Source organism: Pocillopora damicornis, chromosome 6 (genome assembly GCF_964200805.1).
Source record: "Pocillopora damicornis chromosome 6, jaPocDami1.2, whole genome shotgun sequence".
In the NCBI taxonomy this organism is placed as follows: domain Eukaryota; kingdom Metazoa; phylum Cnidaria; class Anthozoa; order Scleractinia; family Pocilloporidae; genus Pocillopora; species Pocillopora damicornis.
The window spans coordinates 3,335,870-3,356,076 of record NC_142675.1 but is presented as its reverse complement, the minus strand read 5'-3'; the positions used below and the strand labels follow the sequence as shown (position 1 = coordinate 3,356,076).

At 39.0% G+C, this 20,207-nt stretch overlaps 1 protein-coding gene across 1 annotated transcript in view; it reads left to right on the top strand.

The window, feature by feature from the left end:
* The window catches only part of LOC113685518 (tumor necrosis factor receptor superfamily member 16), a 74,368-nt gene extending 60,310 nt beyond the window's left edge, over nucleotides 1-14,058 (top strand). Inside the window, exon 7 of the mRNA XM_089210207.1 lies at nucleotides 12,052-14,058. Coding sequence (XP_089066333.1) covers nucleotides 12,052-12,326 — 275 coding nt within the window. The 3' untranslated portion in view covers nucleotides 12,327-14,058. The remainder of the gene's footprint in view (nucleotides 1-12,051) is intronic.
* Nucleotides 14,059-20,207: the final 6,149 nt, after the last annotated feature.

Sequence of the window (20,207 nt, the reverse complement as noted above, 5' to 3'; positions counted from 1 at the left end):
CAGCAATTTTGTTTACTATATACTTTTTAGACGCATGCCCTAAGCAGGGAGTAGACAAGTTAAATTAGGTAAAATGAAGGATTTATAGATATTTATGAAGACAGATGATGGAACAGTGCATCTTTACTTACATTTAGTAATCATTTGTATGGTCTTTAACTTATTTCAGTGAGAGCACAGTCAATGTAATTTTTCCAAGAGAGATTTTCTTCAATTAAAATACCTATTATTATTAATTGATGTAGCTCTTATGTTCTAAACTGACTCTTCTTTTTGTTTCACTATCAAATATACTTCTTTGACAAGTTCTTCTTGTCTTTTTTCGTAGGAAATGTAAAGAGAACAGTGTGGAGAATGTGAATACCAATGTCTTAGGCTGTTAAGGGTTAAAAGTCAAATGGGGCAGGGAGAACACAAACAATTCTGTAAAACCCACATCCCTTTGCTACCTTCATGTCTGAGATTTTCATCTGCATTTTAACCTTCAAATGGGATGCAGTGGGCATCACCATCCTTAGGGGGAATGGGGGCATACTTCCCCTGAAAACTGTGAAAAGATATGAATTTGCTATGGCATACTTAAGTTTAAGTGAGCATTTCCACTGCTGGAAAAACTTTGAAGCAAGTTCAAAATGAACAAGGAGTAAATTATTTTTAAAAAGAAAAATTAATTTCAAAGTTACTTAATGAAAGCAGCAGTTTGCTATAAGAAACAGCAGTTTCGTCTTGAGAACATAATATTAAATTTGTTTGTGTGAGTCTCATGCTCAATGTGAAAGACTTGAGAGCTTTGACTTGGGGCTTTTAAGTGGGGCGGCTTATAAGCAGCAGTTTTCATTATTTCTGGAGTTGAGGTACATACATGTATCATTTATTCCCTAGTCTCAAAATGAAGGAATGTATCATGTAATTCACAATAAGCCAGGAGTAAACTAGAAAATTGATTTTCAACAACTACTTTGAAAACACATTTCCAATGTGGAAGCACAAATGAATGTGGCCACTACAGTCTTTTGATCGATTTTCATCCCACGGGAACTAAAAAACTGTTCAATGTTTTGCTAACATTAATTGAGGTAAAATTAATTTGTCATGGCATCAGGCATCTTTGGTCAGATGGCCCATCAGGCAAAGCTGATGCCCGACAAAAAGTTGACTATTATTTTCAGGATTTCAATCAGAGCATATTTTTCCATCACAAGTTACAAGAGGAGGAAGAGTATCAATTACATTTAACTTGAGGATTTTCCATGTATTTAGAACAAAATACAGGAACACTTGTAAGATTTACAAGAAACAACTTAATTAGGCATATTATGAATATATCAACAACTTAATTGAAACACCTAGTTCAGATCAGCCTAAGAAATTTTGGAGATTTCTTAAATCTAAAAGACAAGATAACATAGGGATAAATACATTAGAGGAAGATAATACTAATGCATCCAATAAGTACAGTAAAGCTAATGTTCTTAATGGTTATTTCCATTCTATTTTTCACTAAAGAAAAGCTCAACTCTCCCAGGTAAAATGTCAGGCGGGATATAGGCGGGATCCCGGCAATCCCACCCAAGATCCCAGGTGGGAATGGCGGGATCCCGCCTTAGGTGGTGGGATCCCACCTTTCCCACCTGGGATGAAAATTTGATCCCACCTGGGATCCCGCATTTAATGCGGGATTCCTGCATCCCACCCGGGATCCTAGGTGGGACTTATGCATTCTACCCGGGATCCTGGTCGGGATTTACATATCCCACCTGGGATTCTTTATCCCAGCTACGAAAATATTGTTTTGCTGTTTTTATTCTTACAAAACGTTTTTGTGAGAGTTCCAATACTTATGGATCATCCACACACTCCGCAAATATTTGGCATGCAGACAAGACAGAGGTGGTCACTGTTCCCTTTGAGAAAATACACCTTTTAAATGACTTCTTCAATTTGCTTTATTTGAAACTCTGATCTGAAAATATTTTTAAAACAAGACTTGTTAGTAGTGAGAAGTACAAACCGAGTTTCTTTTCATAACTTAATTTCTTAAATGTCCCAATCACTGGACCTCCTAAAAAATATTACTTCTTTATATTTTTGGTGCAAAATACAATTCCTTCTTTACATACAAATGAAAAGTACAAGTCACAGTTCAATAATAACAGCTCTAAAGTTTACTTGTTGTTCTTCTCTGTGTCAGAGATCAACAAAATTTTTCTATACCTTGTAGGTCTGGTATAAAATTGTACTTGTAGTATAAAATGACAACCTTGTATCTTCGTTCTCTCCACCCCTTTCCAAGCTCGGTAACGCTTCGGACTGTGCATAACCATTTGCAGACGAGAATTCCAATGCACCTCTGTAATCGCATGTAGTTGCTTCTGTCTCTCGTGCAAATGTTTTCTCCGTTATGAGACGCACTTGACTCTGTTGGCACTACTGCTAGTTCACTGGAAAGACCGACTGAGGAATCGAGATGGCTAACTGTGTTGAAACGTGTTGCTGAACGCTTGTTGTGGTCAAGCCTTGTTGATTTGGGTACTGGTACACTGTGATCATCTAGGTATCTCTTATACTTCCTAATGTTATTGGCTTGTGTTGTTTCTCACCTTCGCCGTGAACATAACTCAAGTGGGTTTCGAGTCTTTCTTTCCTCGAAAACTTTCGGCCACAAATCGTGCATTCTTGTTCGATTCTTGTCGATTATTTCTACATAGAGTGAATTCACATCATTATTTATGTCATCATCAAAACATGAATCCAAGGTATCCACCATCTAAGAGAGGAGAACCGGTCAGAAGAGACAGAATAATGTTGCGCGCTTCTCTTGAGACTGCAATGGGTCAAGCCAGCGGATTCTCTTTGCTAAAAGGTCCACGTGATCATGCCCGTAATCGGAAACAAAGAAAACTCTATTTGGCGCTCATCTTTGAATGTACTTTTCATCGGTTAACCGCTCTTGCTTCAAGTTGTTTCTTTTCCCAACTGTTTTGCCTAATATAACACTTCTAAAGATTGGTTTTATTGTGGTTTAATGGGAAAACGAGAACAGCGTGAGTGTTTTAAATGAAAAGAAAGTCGTTGGCGCCGTGAACTTAAAAGAAGGGACAATTAACAGTTGACATATCGACTGGTTCAAACAACGATCGAGTGGCCATTTAAAGCTAGGATTTTTAGAAGTTTGTGGTGAGTACAAATTGCCATATTCGTTACGTGATCAAAATCTTATCAAAGAATAGAAATAACGGCTTGAATTAATCTTACCTAACACTCAGCGCAACTGAAACTCAAATAATTCTGAGAATCGAATTGGTCGCTTGCATACTGCAGTTTCCTAAGCTTACACTTTACAATGAAATAAATCTATGAGTAAGGTTTCAAGATTACTTTAGTCACATTTGGGAACATTCTGACCTTGCTTTGCTTTGAAAAATTCGACTGAAGAGAGAGCAGACTTTCAATCAGTACCTTTGTCAAAATTTTGATAACATGAATTATTGAGGTTTTGTCTCTCTTTTATTCTTTGATACACAACAGCCAATTTTTTTAAACGTTGAGCCTTATTACACTGTAGATGGTCTGCTTAAATGATGAAGAAAAAGTAATATGCTGAGTTTTGCTGTTATTCTTTAAGAATGTTCGGTTAAGAAATTTGTTAATGAAACAAGTCAAACACATGCTGGTTCATTGCAAATAAATTATGAGATCTTTATCACATATAGTCTGTGTATTCATGTACTGTTTGAATCATTTATGATCAATAGCTTGGTAAGACAATGGGATCCCATTGGAGGTGTCAATATGTTCTATAGCTAGTTGGAAAGTTTTGGACCCTCAGTGGATTGATGGGGTCTATAGCTCACCTAGAAAATTTTATCCTCTTAATTTTAAGATATCCTATCCAGTACATTTCATAAATCTGTGGTCTCCAGTGATAAACAGGATCCCTCAAAGGATTTTTCTGAAAGTGAGAAGCCATCTGTAATTTTATGCAGGGTCTAAACTGGGATTGGCAGGATCCCAGATGCAATCCCGCCTGGGATATGATTTCCCAGGTGGGAAACTATCTGAAATTTAAGGCAGGATCCTAAGACGGATTGGTGGGATTCTAGGTTTAATCCTGCCCGGGATGTGCTTTCCCAGGTGGGATGCTATTAGGAATTTAAGGCGGGATCCCAACTTCAATTGGCAGGATCCCATGTGGGATCCCATGCGGGATGTTCCATAATCCCAGGTGGGATCCCATGTGGGATGTTCCATAATCCCAGGTGGGATCCCATGCAGGATGTTCCATAATCCCAGGTGGGATCCCATGCGGGATGTTCCATAATCCCGGGTGGGATCCCACATGGGATGTTCCATAATCCCGGGTGGCATCCCACCTGGGATGTTCCATAATCCCGGTCGGGATCCCACCTGGGATGTTCCATAATCCCGGTCGGGATCCCACCTGGGATGTTCCAAAATCCCGGTCGGGATCCCACCTGGGATGTTCCATAATCCCGGTCGGGATCCCACCTGGGATGTTCCAAAATCCCGGTCGGGATCCCACCTGGGATGTTCCAAAATCCTGGTCGGGATCCCACCTGGGATGTTCCAAAATCCCGGTCGGGATCCCACCTGAAGAAGGCGGGATCCCACCTGGGATACACCTGGGATCCCAGGTGGGAATGGCGGGATCCCGCCTCATATTTTTACCTGGGCTTTACCTAGTTTAGATCCTATTCTATCATGCCCAAATTTTAATCAAATAATAGTGACATCATAATAGGTGTCCAGAAACTTCTTGAATCTCTAACTGTGAATATAGCTAGTGGGCCAGATGGTGTGCCAACATATCTTCTGAGACAGCTATCACATGAGTTGGCACCCATCCTGGCTTCATTTTTTCAACAGTCATTAGATCAGGGTCAGTTGCCAAATGACTGGATTAAAGCTAATGTAGTTCCAATTTTGAAAAAGGGGAAAAGATGTTTAGCAAGTAATTATAGACCACTATCTCTCACTTCAGTGACATCTAAAATACTAGAACATGTTACAGTATATGTCATCATATTTGGAAGCAACTGGAAGATCATAATGTGCTTAGTAAATTTTAACATGGTTTCCACAAGCAGAGGAATTGTGAAACCCAACTTATGATGGCAATGCACGACCTCGTTAGTGCAATGAACTCCAAGAAACAGGTTGATACCCTTACATTAGATTTCTCTAAAGCTTTTGATAGAGCACCTCATCAGAGGCTGCTCTATAAGCTGAGTCATTATGGAATTCAGCGCAGCTTGTTGTCCTAGATCCAAGTGTTTCTTACTAAGAGAACACAGAGGGTAGCCTTGGAGGGTGTTTCATCAAATCAGTGTTTTGTGAAATCAGGAGTCCCTCAAGGCACAGTTTTAGGGCGCTATTACTGTTCCTGATTTACATTAATGACTTGCCCTTTATAATGTATTTCATCAACAACAAGATTGTTCGCGGATGACTGTTTCCTGTATTGTATTATAGTCCAGTTGACTACCAAAACATACAGAAAGATTTAGATACGTTGACTAAATGGGAGAAAGATTGGCAAAAGTCATTCAATATTGATAAATGCCACACATGATCTGCTTCTCCACTAAAAAAATATAATTTAGATGCAACGTATGTTCTTAATATAATCATGTTCTAACTCAAGTCCATCACCATTCCGACTTAGTTGTGATACTTTCTAAAGACCTTAAATGGTCAGAGCATATTGTGCATAATTATAACATTAAGTGCCAAACAAACTCTTGGCATCATAAGGAAGATAGAAATGTCTCTGTAAACTGTAAATCCAAGCTATATCATAGTTTAGTAAGGTCTAAGATTGAATATGCAAATTCTGCTTAGTATCCATATTTGCAAAAAGACATACTGTACATTGTCTTGATATGATCCAACATAAAATCAGCAGTTAGGCTTTGTTTCAATAATTATTCCAAGGAACCAGGAGTGGTAACTGATATGTTACATAAATTGGAGCGGCCATCTATCAAAGGAAGTTGAATTCTCTCTCAATTATCAATGTTTTACCAGATTGGTTATCAAACTGTTGATATTGACAAAGATTCATATCTTACTCCTTTACCTCATACTTCAAGGAGTGGTATCTTTAAAACCTTCATAAGACCACATTCAAATTGCAATCAATAAGCATACAGCTTTTTTCTGTGGTCAGTCAACCCATGGAATAGACTTCCAGGCAACATTGTAAATATAGATGATAATTTAAAATTTAAGGCCACTCTGTGTGACCATCTTGTCAAAACTGGGAAGCGGTTTTAAAAAATATCTCTTATCACATATATATATTCTTATCTTCGTATTTATTTATTATTTATTTATTACTTTATTATATTTATATTAATGTGATGCGTTGATCAATACGCTTCATCAATTGATAGAGTAGATTGTAGTAGTAGTAGTAGTAAATAGTAGGTAGTAGTAGAAGTAAATTAACCAGATTCAGGCAAATTAATAGATACTCGGTCAAACAATATAAATTAATGATGAAACTAAAAACATTATGCGTTGGTCTCAACACAAATAAGCAAATGGTTGGCGAATACGAAGATGTCTCAAACAAACATGCAGAAGGTGCTGAGCGAAGCATTAATTCACGAGTTTAAGCCATTTGTCTTTTCAAACACATATTTAATATCTACTAGCCGAGCGAATCCAGCCAAATTTGACAAAATAATGGCAACTAAGTGAATAATCATCAAAAACTACTGAATAAAGTGACATAAAGGGTAACTATGAGCTCCAATTCGAAAAATATGACCATCTCTTCCGCAAACAAACAGAAGGTTCTAACAGAATCACTAACCCATGAGTTCAAGCCATTTGTCTTTTCAAACACATATTTAATATCTACTAGCCGAGCGAATCCAGCCAAATTCAACAAAATAATGGCAACTAAGTGAATCATCATCAAAAACTACTGAATAAAGTGACATAAAGGGTAACTATGAGCTCCAATTTGAAAAATATGACCATCTCTTCCGCAAACAAACATAAGGTTCTAATAGACCCACTAACCCATGAATTCAAGCCATTCGTCTTTTCAAACACATATTTAATATCTACTAGCCGAGCGAATCCAGCCAAATTCAACAAAATAATGGCAACTAAGTGAATCATCATAAAAAACTACAGAATAAAGTGACATAAAGGGTAACTATGAGCTCCAATTCGAAAAATATGACCATCTCTTCCGCAAACAAACAGAAGGTTCTAACAGAATCACTAACCCATGAGTTCAAGCCATTTGTCTTTTCAAACACATATTTAATATCTACTAGCCAAGCTAATCCAGCCAAATTCGACAAAATGATGGCAACGAAGTGAATTGTCATCAAAAACTACTGAATGAAGTGACATCAAGGGTAACTATGAGCTCCAATTCGAAAAATACGAGCACCTCTTCAACAGCAAGTGCTAACCGAAGCACTAAGCTTAGAGGGTTAACACAAGTCCCTTCCTTGCCATAACATGAATCAAGTTGAAAAGTATGTCTATGGTAAAAAAATAACTTTACCTTAGCGACAATCGTCCGCTTAGAAACGTCCAAGAAGTCTTTCGAATTAGGGGTCAACAACATCCTACCGGCAATTGGGTCATGTTGGAAATTTCTGTAGGAATGATTTCCGGGCTTTTCCCTAATGCGAAAAGAACAACCGAGGAAGACTAGAAACTAGTTTCCGGGAGATGTACTTCTCTATATGGCGGACAATTTAATTTTATTATCAACAGTCAATTTTTCCTGGAAAAACTCGATTAAGGATCACCGGATCATTGGATTGAGGATCGAGGATCGAGGATCAAGAATCAAGGATCAAGGATCGGTTCAAAATGAATTAAATAAATTAAATAAATTACGTGACTCAGTCAAGATCTCCCGTATGCTCAAGCAAAAATAAAAGAAAATAAGTGAAATCGGTACAAACATAACAAATATAATAAATATAGATATACCTAATACTAAAAGAGCCATACTACTTTATGGAATCGCCAATTTTAACCTACCGACCATTAAGACAGCTATTGAAGTCGGACAGCTACAGAGCGGGTCACTTGTGCACATGTTATATTCCCATGAAATTTTCAAATTATCACGAGTGTCGGTATGTGATTGCGCATCTGACTTCCGGTGCAATTTCAAAACACGAAGCCGATTATGGCGACTGCCTGAGTGAATAACAAATTTTCAGCTTCTTTATTTCGTCTCTTCAAATTTTTACTGACCTCATATCCTGAAAGGAAAAGCAGGTGAAATGCATCTGCAGAATCACTTGCTTGAAAGAAGACGTTTTAGTCGTTTTTCCGACGGGATTTGACATGAAACATGATTCGGAAAGTGACAAAACTGCATCGCCCCACTGAGTTGTTGTTGTGAGTCCCCTAAAGTATACAATGAATTTGCTGTTCACTCCGGCAAATCAACAAAGATCTTGATCCAGAAAAGGGATGGATAGACGCGTGGAGGCTAGGCGCAGCTAAAACTTGTCCCTAATGTCTTCTATTAATATCGTTCAGAATACACTTATGACACTTTCGAAGCAGCGTGTCCGTCTTCATTTTGAGAAATACGATTGTCCTCTATATTGTGTGCAGCTTGTCAACAGCACAAACTTGCCTTTGAAAATCGTGTCATTAGAAGCAGGCAGTAACAAGGACAGTTTTTAATTAGACAAAAATCTATTAGCTTCTGAATCTCTCGAACAAAGTATCTCATTTTTTCCGTTCTCCATTTGCGGATTCACAATCCTTTACAATGAGAGAGTTACGTTCAGATTAACAACCAGGAGTCATGTGAGACTGATCAAAATTTCTGTGTCTAATCTTTGGTTTGAAGTTAACAAAATGTTTTCATATATATCCCTTTCACTCCCACGATCTCAATATAAATTCTCCTCACTCAGTTGTGCTCTAACAAGATAATCTTTCAGAGACCTGTCCTTCCGATAAGCAACAATTGGCGGATTAGGATACATTTGCGCCAGGTTATTGTTGCTTGAAATAAGGTGCCAGTGTTTCATAAGAATCTTTTTTGAGATTCTACTAAGCACGGTTGAAAGTCCTAACAACTACCAAAATCTTTTTAGATGATTTCGGTTTGTTTTCCAAAGCCGTGTTGCGTGATGAGAATTGTGCATTGGGTAAGACCTTTTCGACAAGGTCCTGAGGGTGGCCTCGTTCTACAAGGCAAGGTAACAAATTCTTTCATCTTTAACTCAAAAGATTCTTTAACCGAGTTTGTTCTCAATAAGCGCAGTGCCTCTCATTTTGCAAAACCCTTCTTAGCACTGAGAAGGTGGTGTGAAGAGAAGTGTGTATATTGGAACGTTTCTGTCGGCTCGCATTATGTTTAAACATCAAGGATTTTCCTATCGATAAATCTCTGTCCTGTAAAAACTTCAGTATCGAGGAAAACAATTTTTTCTGATGACGTTTCGCGCGTGAATCGGCGTAAAATGGGTCAGCGAAATCAATGAAGTTATTGCTTTCGGTTTCGGGAATGGTTCACACACAAAAGATGTCATCAATGTATCTTTCACAAAGAAATGGTTTATGTGACTTGCAGCTAGTTAGTAGTTGTTTCTCAATGTAAGCCATGAATATGACTGCAAAAGCTACCGTCATTTTTGTTCCCATAGCTATTGCGAGTGTTTGTAAAGAGTGTTAATCCTTGAATTTCAAAGAGTTTTCTTTGCGAATCAACCTCATAAGGTCTCCCAAAAATGTTGTTTGGATTGGAGGTATTTTTAAGAATAAAATTGGTCATTGAGTTCCTTAACTGACCAATATCCAGCTATCTTGAGCTCACATTTGGTCAGTAACGCAGATATATACTTACGCTTTATTTCAATCATTGCAGTCTCTCGAGCACCTTTGTTACCAACCAATGCTGGACGTTCATTAAGCCCTGTAGAGAAAGTAACATCTAACTCCATAACATATATCATTGGTATCGTTGTCGCTGTGTTTCTCGTCGTTCTAATCGCTGTGGCTTTCTACTGTTACTGGAGGAAACAAAATCGGCATGGAGGAAACCAGGCTTATGACCCTCAAGGTAAGAAAAAAATTTTTTTTGAGGTCAGATCGTCAGGCTGAGCGAAGTCTCAAAAGGGATTGCTATCAGTAAAAGATTAGCGCTCATATGCCAAACAGAACGGTGACAATAACGAGAAAAGCTGAGAAAGTTACGAATCAAACGATTTAATGAGGAGGAAAATAGCACCCCACGTGAGTTTTTTTTAAAACACTTCGCAGATTTCCTAATTCTCATCTGCTCAGCGGGTAAACGACAAAATTCAAATTTTGCGTAGTCCGCCAACGAGAATCCCGACAGCAAATATTATGCATGTTCACCTGATACTCGTTGACACCTACACATGTTACGCTCGAAGAGGAGATCGGACGCAATTTAAAACTGTAGGATGTCGCTATGTTGACAGAATGCTGATTTGAGTTTTGCTTCCTTATCGACTGAGAGGATGACGCAAGTTTTCTCGACCAAATAGTCATCAACGAGATTCTGACTCTCAGGGTAGTAGTGGCTCGTTACAGGGCGTCGGCGTAAGCAACGGAAAAAGTAAGTATGTCTTAAATAGGGAAGAATTCGGTCTGTGTTCAAAATAATCCTTTAGGAGTTAGAAGAAGCGCGCGTGGCCGCGTGACACTTTCGTGACGATTCGCTCTGTGTGTGGTGTGACATCTTTGAACTAGACAATTTTTAGTTGATTATTTTCCATAGTTCAGATATTTTTTTGTCCAAAGCCTGTTGCTATTTAGCATTTCCGGTAATCATATTCGTGATCGAAGTAATTTCCATACTTTGCATTAGTTCTAACTGGATATTACAATGTCTGAGAAACTAAAGGATTGCTAGAGAACGCATGGGCATCATCCACAATCCAGAACATCTGCAGACATATTTAAATAAAGAAGGAATAAGGAAGAACCGAGAATGGAAATTATTACAAAACTAAGCTATAGTTCACGCTAGATTTAATGTGAAAAAACAATAATTCAACTCTATTCCGACAGAGTTATGTATAATCGTATCATGACTTTGACACAGAATAGGTTTAAAATATTTTTTTTCACATAAATGGGCGGCTGGATCAAGAAATTTGTTCAACTCGCTGTATGCCTAATCGACGGTCTCTTTTAATATCAGAGCGTCTTTCCATTTTAAATTCTTGGTTTCTTTTATGATGCATACTTTCAATACTTTCTACCTTTTTCTTTTGTTTTGTTTGTTTTTTTGTCTTTTATGTTGTTTTGTTTCGTTTTTTATTTTTCACTTCTCACTGTTTAGTTCCTTTCTTTCGGCAAGTTCTTTGTCTCGGCTCGCTACCATTTTCTCGTTGTCAACCCTTCAACTCTCAGAAGAGATTAACATGAAACTTCTCCCTATCTCTAATATCTCTACATTATCCAGCAAACAGGCCATGAGAATTCTGAAACTTATCGAGTAGATTTTTTTATCCCCATCTAACACCAAATTCTCAAAACTAATAACAAGGAAATCTGTTACAGCTAGACGGGAGAATTGACAATAAGATTTTGGGAGTCAAAGGGTTAAAACTTACCTTCACCACTAAACACTGCAATTCTCTGAGGCGGGGCGAGGAGTAAAAACTGCTTCATTGAGCAACAGCAAAAACTGAATTATGCCCCGGCCACAACTTCACCGATTACACAAAAATGTCAGTCTCTTGGTGTTTAGTTTAATGAGAAAACACGCAAAACCAAGCTGAAGGCTAACTCCTCAACTGCGAACGTGTACCGCTGACCTGCGGAGTGGTGCCAACCTTCGGATTTTCGAAGTGAAAGTGGTTTTTTTATTTGAACTCCACGAACCTTAACCCTTCCAAGGCGAAGGCTGACCGTAGCATGTCTCACCTCTCTCCCCCTGAAGTCTGCAAATCACCTGAGCTAATCTCATAACTTATGGGCACCTGCGAGCAAAATGGTACTTTTTGTAAGTCTCAGAATATGATAATAATATTTTTGATTTCTCTACCACAGGTAAAACGTTGGTTCGGGACCTTCCCGCTCATGTTTTCATCGAACTTGGAAAGTTTTTAAACCCCAAGTCAAGCAAAAACTGGGTGACACTTGCGGGATACCTCGAGTTTACTACGAATGAGATAAAAAACTTTGAACTTGAGGTCAATGAAGCTACTCAAAACGTGCTTTATCAATGGGGACAAGATAGTTCCACCGTGGATTTCCTTATCAATGTATTGAAGAAAATGAAGAGGGATGACTGCGTGCAAGTTCTTAAGCCGTGGGATAATTGATGAAGCAGAAGGAACTGTACGTGAAAGCGAGGAGAAAAGGCGTTTCTCTCAGGTAGTCGCCCGAAGGTGGAGCTCTCTACTATCGAGATGGATTAAGCAGAAAACTTGAGTTGGACAATGTTAAATGGACGCAGAGTCTTGGATCGTGAATGAAAGGTTTTTAAGTCGTTTGTTTTGTTCGTGTTGTAATTAAGGTAGGTGTGGTTGTTCCTTTTTTTTCCATGAGCGGTTTCCGATGGTGTAAAAGATGTCTGTGCGCGAGAAGAAGTCACAAAGCGAAACTTTAACACGAGCGCCTCCCCGCCGACGCGGGTGGTAAAATCTTTTAAGGCCGATTTACGCCGTACGACTTTGTCGCGTGCAACAAGCCCACGACAGGCCTACGAAACGAATTATTTCGTCTAAATCAAACCTGCAACTCGCTTACGACTGTCGCATACGTCTCAAAAATGTCGTAGGATTTTAAAACATGTTCTGAAAAACATCTTTTAACCGCTGCGACAACCGTAGCCGAAATCGATGAATATGAATTATATTGTGAAAAATTTCTATTGAGTAGGGGCAGGAAAGTGAAGTTTTCTTGCATCATAATCACCGACGAAGTTGCTGCTGTTCGTTAGTTGTCGAATACAGAGCAAAATTAGCTGTCGAATACAAAGCGAAGATAACTCTTTCAGAAGAGGAGGCAGAAATTAATTTCGCTCAGGAGTGAAGAAGAATTCCTTTTCGAAAGCCGGCAAGTTTTTGTGAGAGGGAGAGGAATTTTTTACGCGATTTTGGCTTGTGCACGTGCAAATGGCCCCAGGGGAGTATGCAGTGTTGCAAGCTTGTTGCATGCGTCATAGTTGCACTGTGTAAATCGGCCGTTATAAGTAGCAGTAGAGCACTGGTAACCGGCTTTTATTTCGACCCATTATAAAATTAAGTTCATGTTTTATTGGGATCAAGGCTTTCAGTTTGGCTGAGTTGTTTGAAGGTTTTGGCCTTTTTCTTGTAGGCATCAACCAAAAAGAAAGAAAGTTAAGTGAAAAAAAGTGGGAAATAAAAAACACCAGTGGCAACCGCTGTCACATTTGGTGCCTTAACACTTTAAACCCTAAGAGTGACTAGCATCTAATTTCTCCCCACAATATCACCTACGGATCATGCATTAAGGTCATGAGAATATAGGAAATGATCACCAACTAGAGAAGCTCTTGATTGTTAAGCAGTTTCTCCTTGTCGGCACTTGAAGAAATGTATAGAGAACAGTATGGAGAATATGCATAATGATGTAAGGGTGCAAAGTGTTAACCCTTTCACTCCCCAGATCTCATTAGTAATTCTCCTTACTGTCTGCCATACAAATCTTATGATGTTAGTTTAGAGAATTTGTTTTTGGATCAACTGATAATCCCCTGATTGATATTTCTCTTTCATTTTTATCACTTGTCTGCTTGTTATTGTATTGATATTGTAAGGAGAAATTCCTTCTTGGTCACTTATGGGAGTTGAAGGATTAATTCGGCTGGTTTATCGTCACATCAATTTCAGTCACCACAGCATCTTATTCTCAAAGTTGGGTCAGAAGAGCGCGACATGACGATCACGGTCGCCATGTTGTCCTCCTTCAACTCGTCAACGCGGAGAAGTCTGGTAATGAGTGGAATTGCCTCGTTTCAAACAAAAATGGTTGATTAAGTGTTCTAACGCTTATATTTAGAAAAAAAATTGGTTTCAGTTAAAGCGTTTGATTCCCATGGCACACGACCTTATTGTATGCAAGAAAAGGCTAAAGAGTGAGTGGGGTGGGGTGGGGTGGGGTGGGGTGGGGGAAGACGTGAGGCAGAAATAAGAGAAAAAATGGCGCCTTACGAAGAGATGAGACAATTTTCATTCACATTGAGCAAGATACCTGCTCATCTTTTTCACGGGCCTTAGACCTGCAGATTGCCGGATAAATGTCATGGCAGTGAGAAGACTAGAACATTAATGATGTAGGATAGATATATATAGTATTCAAACTTGTCACAGTTCAGAAATTTTTCTTGCTCAAACTTACGTTTCTCCTCAATGAGGCTGCTCGTCAATTTATTTGTTTACCCATCAGTAAACTTCTTCCTGGACTCTTTTCGTGTGTAAGATGAATGAAGCACAGCAGGTTTTAATAGTGTCGGCACAGTTCTCTGATGTCACTGAGAGACTGATTCTACGACGTAATATTTCCTAATTTGCGTTTTATGGAATATTTCGACGTTCGACGACATCTGTTTCCATAGCATTGGATGTCGGGAAATTGAGCTAAGTTTTGCATATTGCGAATTCGTTTAATTGCGTTGAAGCTGTATAGGGGACGCTGACGTTCTGTCTGGGCGGTGATTTGATTTTGAAATCAAACCATAACAATTTCGTCGTTAGGCTCTCTGTACTCATTTGGTTGAGGTTTTGGGAACGAAAGTGTGACAGTGCCGGTGGGAATTGACAAATGCCTTTATAAGGAGAACCGTATGTTTGTTCAAGAAAAATGCAGTTGTATATAAAATGAATTATAGTTTACACTGTAGTTGGTAATGTAGATATACATACGCTGTATGCATGCGATTCGCCTTCGAAATATCATGTCAATCACTTTAAAACACTTAAGTTCGTGTCTATGCGAAAGGCTCTAAAAGACACGGATCTAAGTAAAACATGCATGTGCGTCTCACTAACCGAGTTCGAGGTTTGTACTTAAGTTACGGATCAAGGTTTTTCTGTTCAGATTTATGGCCCAATGCAAGGAAGATCAAAGTGCGCGTGCCATAAATCCGAGGGAAAAACGAGTTTCTGTAACTTACAGGAAGGACCTGGAAAACGAGGTTTTAGTACGATATTTATCATATCTCTGAGTTCAAACAGAAAGGAAAGATTTCAATTCACACAGACATTTGAATTTAGCGCGCCGTGTAGTAAAAAACGACCTGCCTAAATTGACCAATCATAACGCACGTACGAACAAAGTTATATGATGAAATAATTTATGCCATGCTATGCAATTCGCGATCGCCTATCACAAAATTGAACAGTGTAGGTCAAAAGAGTTTGAGATATAAATGATAGTGAAAACAACGTAGAGATCCAGTCGTTAGTTATCGCCTGGGGGGGGGGAGGGAGGGGGTAAATGATCACATGGTTTTCAGAGGGAACAGAGGGGGAATCAGTCGTCGCCGACAGAATATAAAGGGGGGAGAGGACTATAGAAAATCCGCTACCAGTTAACTGCTAACGAGAGAAAGGGGGAGTATGATAAGAATCTTACAGAGCCTTAGGGGGGAGATCAAGTGAATTTTATGGGGACAGAACAAAAATCTCCCCTCCCTTCTCCACGCTCAGGCCATAAATAATGTCTGGTCAATAAGAAAGTTCTATTGAAAGTGGTAAGAATTGAAATTCAAATGAAAATAGGGACTAATTAAGACAAAAAAATGAAACCAGTTTTAAGGTAATGGAAAAGAGAGTGATAGTTATAGATGTAAAGTTCCAAAGGACGTTTATTTTTGTACAGCGAATTCGGAGTGTGATATGTGGTTGCATAAAAAAAAGGACGTATGAATATTTTTTGTGGATCGATGAATCTTTTGTAAAAGAACTTTGTTTAATGTTTGATTCTTGACTGAGAGAGAGGTTTTTGAAGAGAGTACCTTTTTATTGATAGGACAGTGATTTGCAATTTCAAGTAAATAAAAGTCAGACAAAATGACACCAAGTATTCTGATTGTTATGACAAGGGAACACAACTTTATCACTCAACCCTCCCGCGCTCTGACTGCACAATGTCTGTCGCTCGTTTGCGTTTTCATGTCATGTTGGGTGTCTAGGTAAAAATGTATCTTTAACTGTAACAATTCTATAGGGAGGGCAGAGCTTGGGGACGTGGGGGGGGGGGGGGTGAGGACGAGGGGCTAAACACAAAAGTCTGCTTTAGTAAAGGTACGTACCAAAAATAAAGAAGAAATGAAAAGAAAACGAAGCCTGTCAATCGAAGCGATCAGTCAAATAGCGACAAGCCCGAACAAGCCAGTGACTCAAAAGCAAATTTAATTTGATTTGGTTTTATCAGATGAACTATTTAATATAACTTGGCCACCGCAAAGAGTTTATAAGCTAACATTTGGAATGTTAGCCCCCGAGTACTAACGCTCAAAATGTCTTCTTTAGAAACTTTTACAGTGGCCAATTCACATTTTCAATTCCGTTAACAAAACCAAATCATCTTGTTATATCCCCCAACGACGCAGCGCCATAGTCTCTTTGGAAACTTGCCCCCGCTCCTCGAGTCATTCGCGGGATGATAGCATATATACCCCTTTCTGTAAACTTGACTTCCACTCAAGGGTGTATTAGGGGTTTGGCACATGCGTGTGTGTGTGGAGGGGAAGGGGGAGGGGGGAGGGGGATGTTGGAAGGAGAATGTGTACCTCCCTTTGTAAACTTCACTTCCCTCAAGGTTACATGAAGGGTTTGATGACGGTGGGAGAGAGGTAGGGAGAATTTTGAACCCCTCTTTCTAAAACTGACCTCCCCTCCTGGGTGCATGATGAGGAAGAGGGAGGGGGACGTAAGAAGTGTGCGGAAAATTGATAGTTTTAGGGTAGGACTCCTCCTCTTGCCCTTTTTGATCAATTCATGATCTTTTGTTTTATTATACATGGATAGTTTTTCAGACATGCACAACTTAAGCTTGGTGTCTCTTCTCTTCTTAAAGTGCCTATGAAAAGGATTTTTTTTTGGCGTATTTATTTAGCTTATCATATATTCAAACCATTTCCTATAGGAGTAAAATTTCAAAAAACTGAAAATCGGTTTTTTTCAGGCCCTAAAGTGCTCCTAGTTTGTCCTTAAAGTGTCCGGTAGACTGGTAACGATTTAGCCGGCGATAACGTAGAAAAGTGTGAACATTCTTCGTCGTCACATACAAATCTCTTAGATCTCTTGCCATTTTGTATCAGTCAGCTTTGAAAAACTCTTGAAATGACGTTTGATAAGTATGTCTATCTACCTTCAGCAAGCTTTTAGAGAGTTGTGATACATCGTACTCAAGTAGTAAAAGAGAAAAGACAGTTGCAAGTAAGGTTCAGAAGAACTGTGTGCATCAAACAAAGATTTAGACCAAGACTAAAAAAAGGAAAAATACTATTTCTCGCTTGCGGTGTTAAGGTCAAGATTAGAACAAAACACTCCCGTTACTAAATTTTAAGTTCTATGGCAAGAATGGGAAGCTGTGTTCTTTTCTGTTGCCCGAACAAATTATTCTTTCGTATTAGGTGCGGCAAAGTTTCGCCTTGCATGGTCAGTGCTCTTGGGTTTCGTTGCTGTTTGGCAAACCAAAAGCTTACTTTTGACGGCAGCATCGAAAGAATCAGATGAATCACGAAGCACGCACGATAATTTTCACCGAAAAGTCATCGATTGGTTTTACTGCAAGTTGCTCCTTTCCTGTAAAGGTAGAGGCTATCGTCGTCGAGCCGTTTAAATGAAAACGAGTGAGTTTATATTCATCAAGAAGACTTTTAATAGAGAAAGACCTCTTTAGTTTGAGTGCAGCATTGCCACGTGACCCATTTCACTCACTGGCAAATAACAGCGGACATCAGTTTTGTAAATGAATATTTCGTATGCACTGACTTTCATACAGCACTCGGATTCGCTAATATCAAATTCAATAGTATTTGTGTTTTACAATTCGTCGCGTTGCAGTGCTGTTATGACGATGACATTGCTATTTTTGCTACTTTTAGTTTCTTGAGGGCATAGGGGAATTGATGGCTCGTGGGATGGATTTTCGGAAACCCAGGTGGGTAGAACATAAGGCCCCTTCGAGCTTGTGTTTATGACAATATCCGCCAGAGGTTTCGCACTGTTCAGGCAACAGGATACCGGTCAGCTCAGGAAAGGGCTTGACTTTTAATACAAATGATGTATTTCTGTTTGTAAAATTCGATGGAAACTACAACTGGTAGGATTATCGAACGATCAGAAAAGCGCAAATGTAATCATGTAGAAAGACAAAGAGTATAAGTACCTTTCAAGCGCGTGAAATAAGCAACATTGAGAAGCTCACCATTCTTCGCTTGCGTAATGTCAGCCGAAGAGATATATAATCGTGTCCGATGTGGAATAGGCCCCTTAATCAGCATTCTTTTCAGCTGAATTCACTGGCAATCTAAGTTCCCCTGATTTGACCAGTGGTATGTGTTCGTGACAGCCGTCTTCGAAGCCGAAACGGAGCATAAGGCAGACGACTTTAAAGAATAAAATCTCCCCTGTGACTACGATGGAAACGCGTCCATTTTGGCCATACAGCTACATCCTTTGGAAAGTGGTGTATGGAAATACCCGGTGTAGATCTATTATTCTTTTATTTAACCTCATTTGGCGCTACGTCCACGAAATCTGTTCGTCGTCTCCTCTTCATTTCTCCTTTCTCCGACAAAGTTTCTGCACAGTTTTCTATGTCACAGCTACGTAACACGATCGTTTTGGCCGCGTGCTAAATGGAGACACTTTTTATTCGCCAGATTGCACTTTTAATGCGCAAAAAAATGGTTAAGGAGAACACACTAAGGTCGATAATTTCAAATTTTGAATACAGTTATTAACCAGAAAACGCAAAACAAAAACAAACAAAAAAAACAAGGCACTTTATATCTCTTCCATTAATTCCTTTTCCTTTCATTTTTATTGTTTAAAGGCTGGGGAACCTGTGGTACTGAGCCAGGTTTTAATTCACTCTTCCCTCATCCTTTTTCTTGCTTTTCCCACTCTTACCTCTCTCTCAGAAATAAACAACCGAGGAGGGGAGGGGGTGGGGAAAGTTTGAACACCTGGGTAACCTGTTGCTATGGTCAATATCTTTTCTCTCTTTTCTCTTTTCTTTCTCATTTTTAACTCGTGCAAAAGAATTTTTATAAAGACTCAGATATGCAAATGAGTCACTCACTCACTAAGATGTAGACACTGGTAATTAGTCGTCCCGAACTCGCTCGAACACGAAACCACATTGGAGTAGTAACCGCACGTGACGTTAGTAAGGCTTTGTTACATATTGAGCATCGTTGCTTTAGATATAACCTTGCATGTGAAAAAAATTTTATCGAGTTCAGGCACAAACCAACTACTGTGAATCGCTTCGCTTGTTTATGATCTGATGTCAAACATGAACCGTGATTAAATTCAATTATCTTATGTAAGCTGAGCATTGGCGACTGAATCGGTCAGAAGCGGACGAAAATAATCCTGTGCTTTTCTGACAAAAGAAAATTTGTGGAATTCACTACCGCATATGTTTATTTTCAATCAGACAAAAGTATTGCGATCGCCTAAAATGCCTTCTGAGGTAATTTGTTCCGAGGCAGCAAACTTAAAGAGTTTTGTTATCAGATGCACGCGAGAGTCAACTCTTTAACTCCCATGAGTAACCAAGACAGAATTTCTCCTTACAATATCAATACAATATCAACCAGATAAGTGATGAGAATAAAGAGAAATATCAATCTGGGGATAATTATTTGATTCAATACTAAATTCTCTGAACTAACATCATAAGAATTGTATGGTTGACAGTAGGAGAATTACAAATTTGATCTGGGAGTTAGAGGATTAAGGCTGTAAACAAAGACTGTTGCGCTGCAATTCAACCATTTCTTGAGCAGCTGAGGTAGAACGTGACATATGAATGGAAAATAGCAAAATTTGGCTTGTGCAGGCGAAGAAGGACTTGGATTGCAGCATCTAAATTTGACAAATTTTGCGAAGAGAAATTCGATAAACGCAGGATACTATTTTGTGCTGTTTTTGAAGACTACATGTGCGTTTTTTTCTCAGCGGAGTTGAATGGTTACCATTCTGGATCTAATTCTGGAT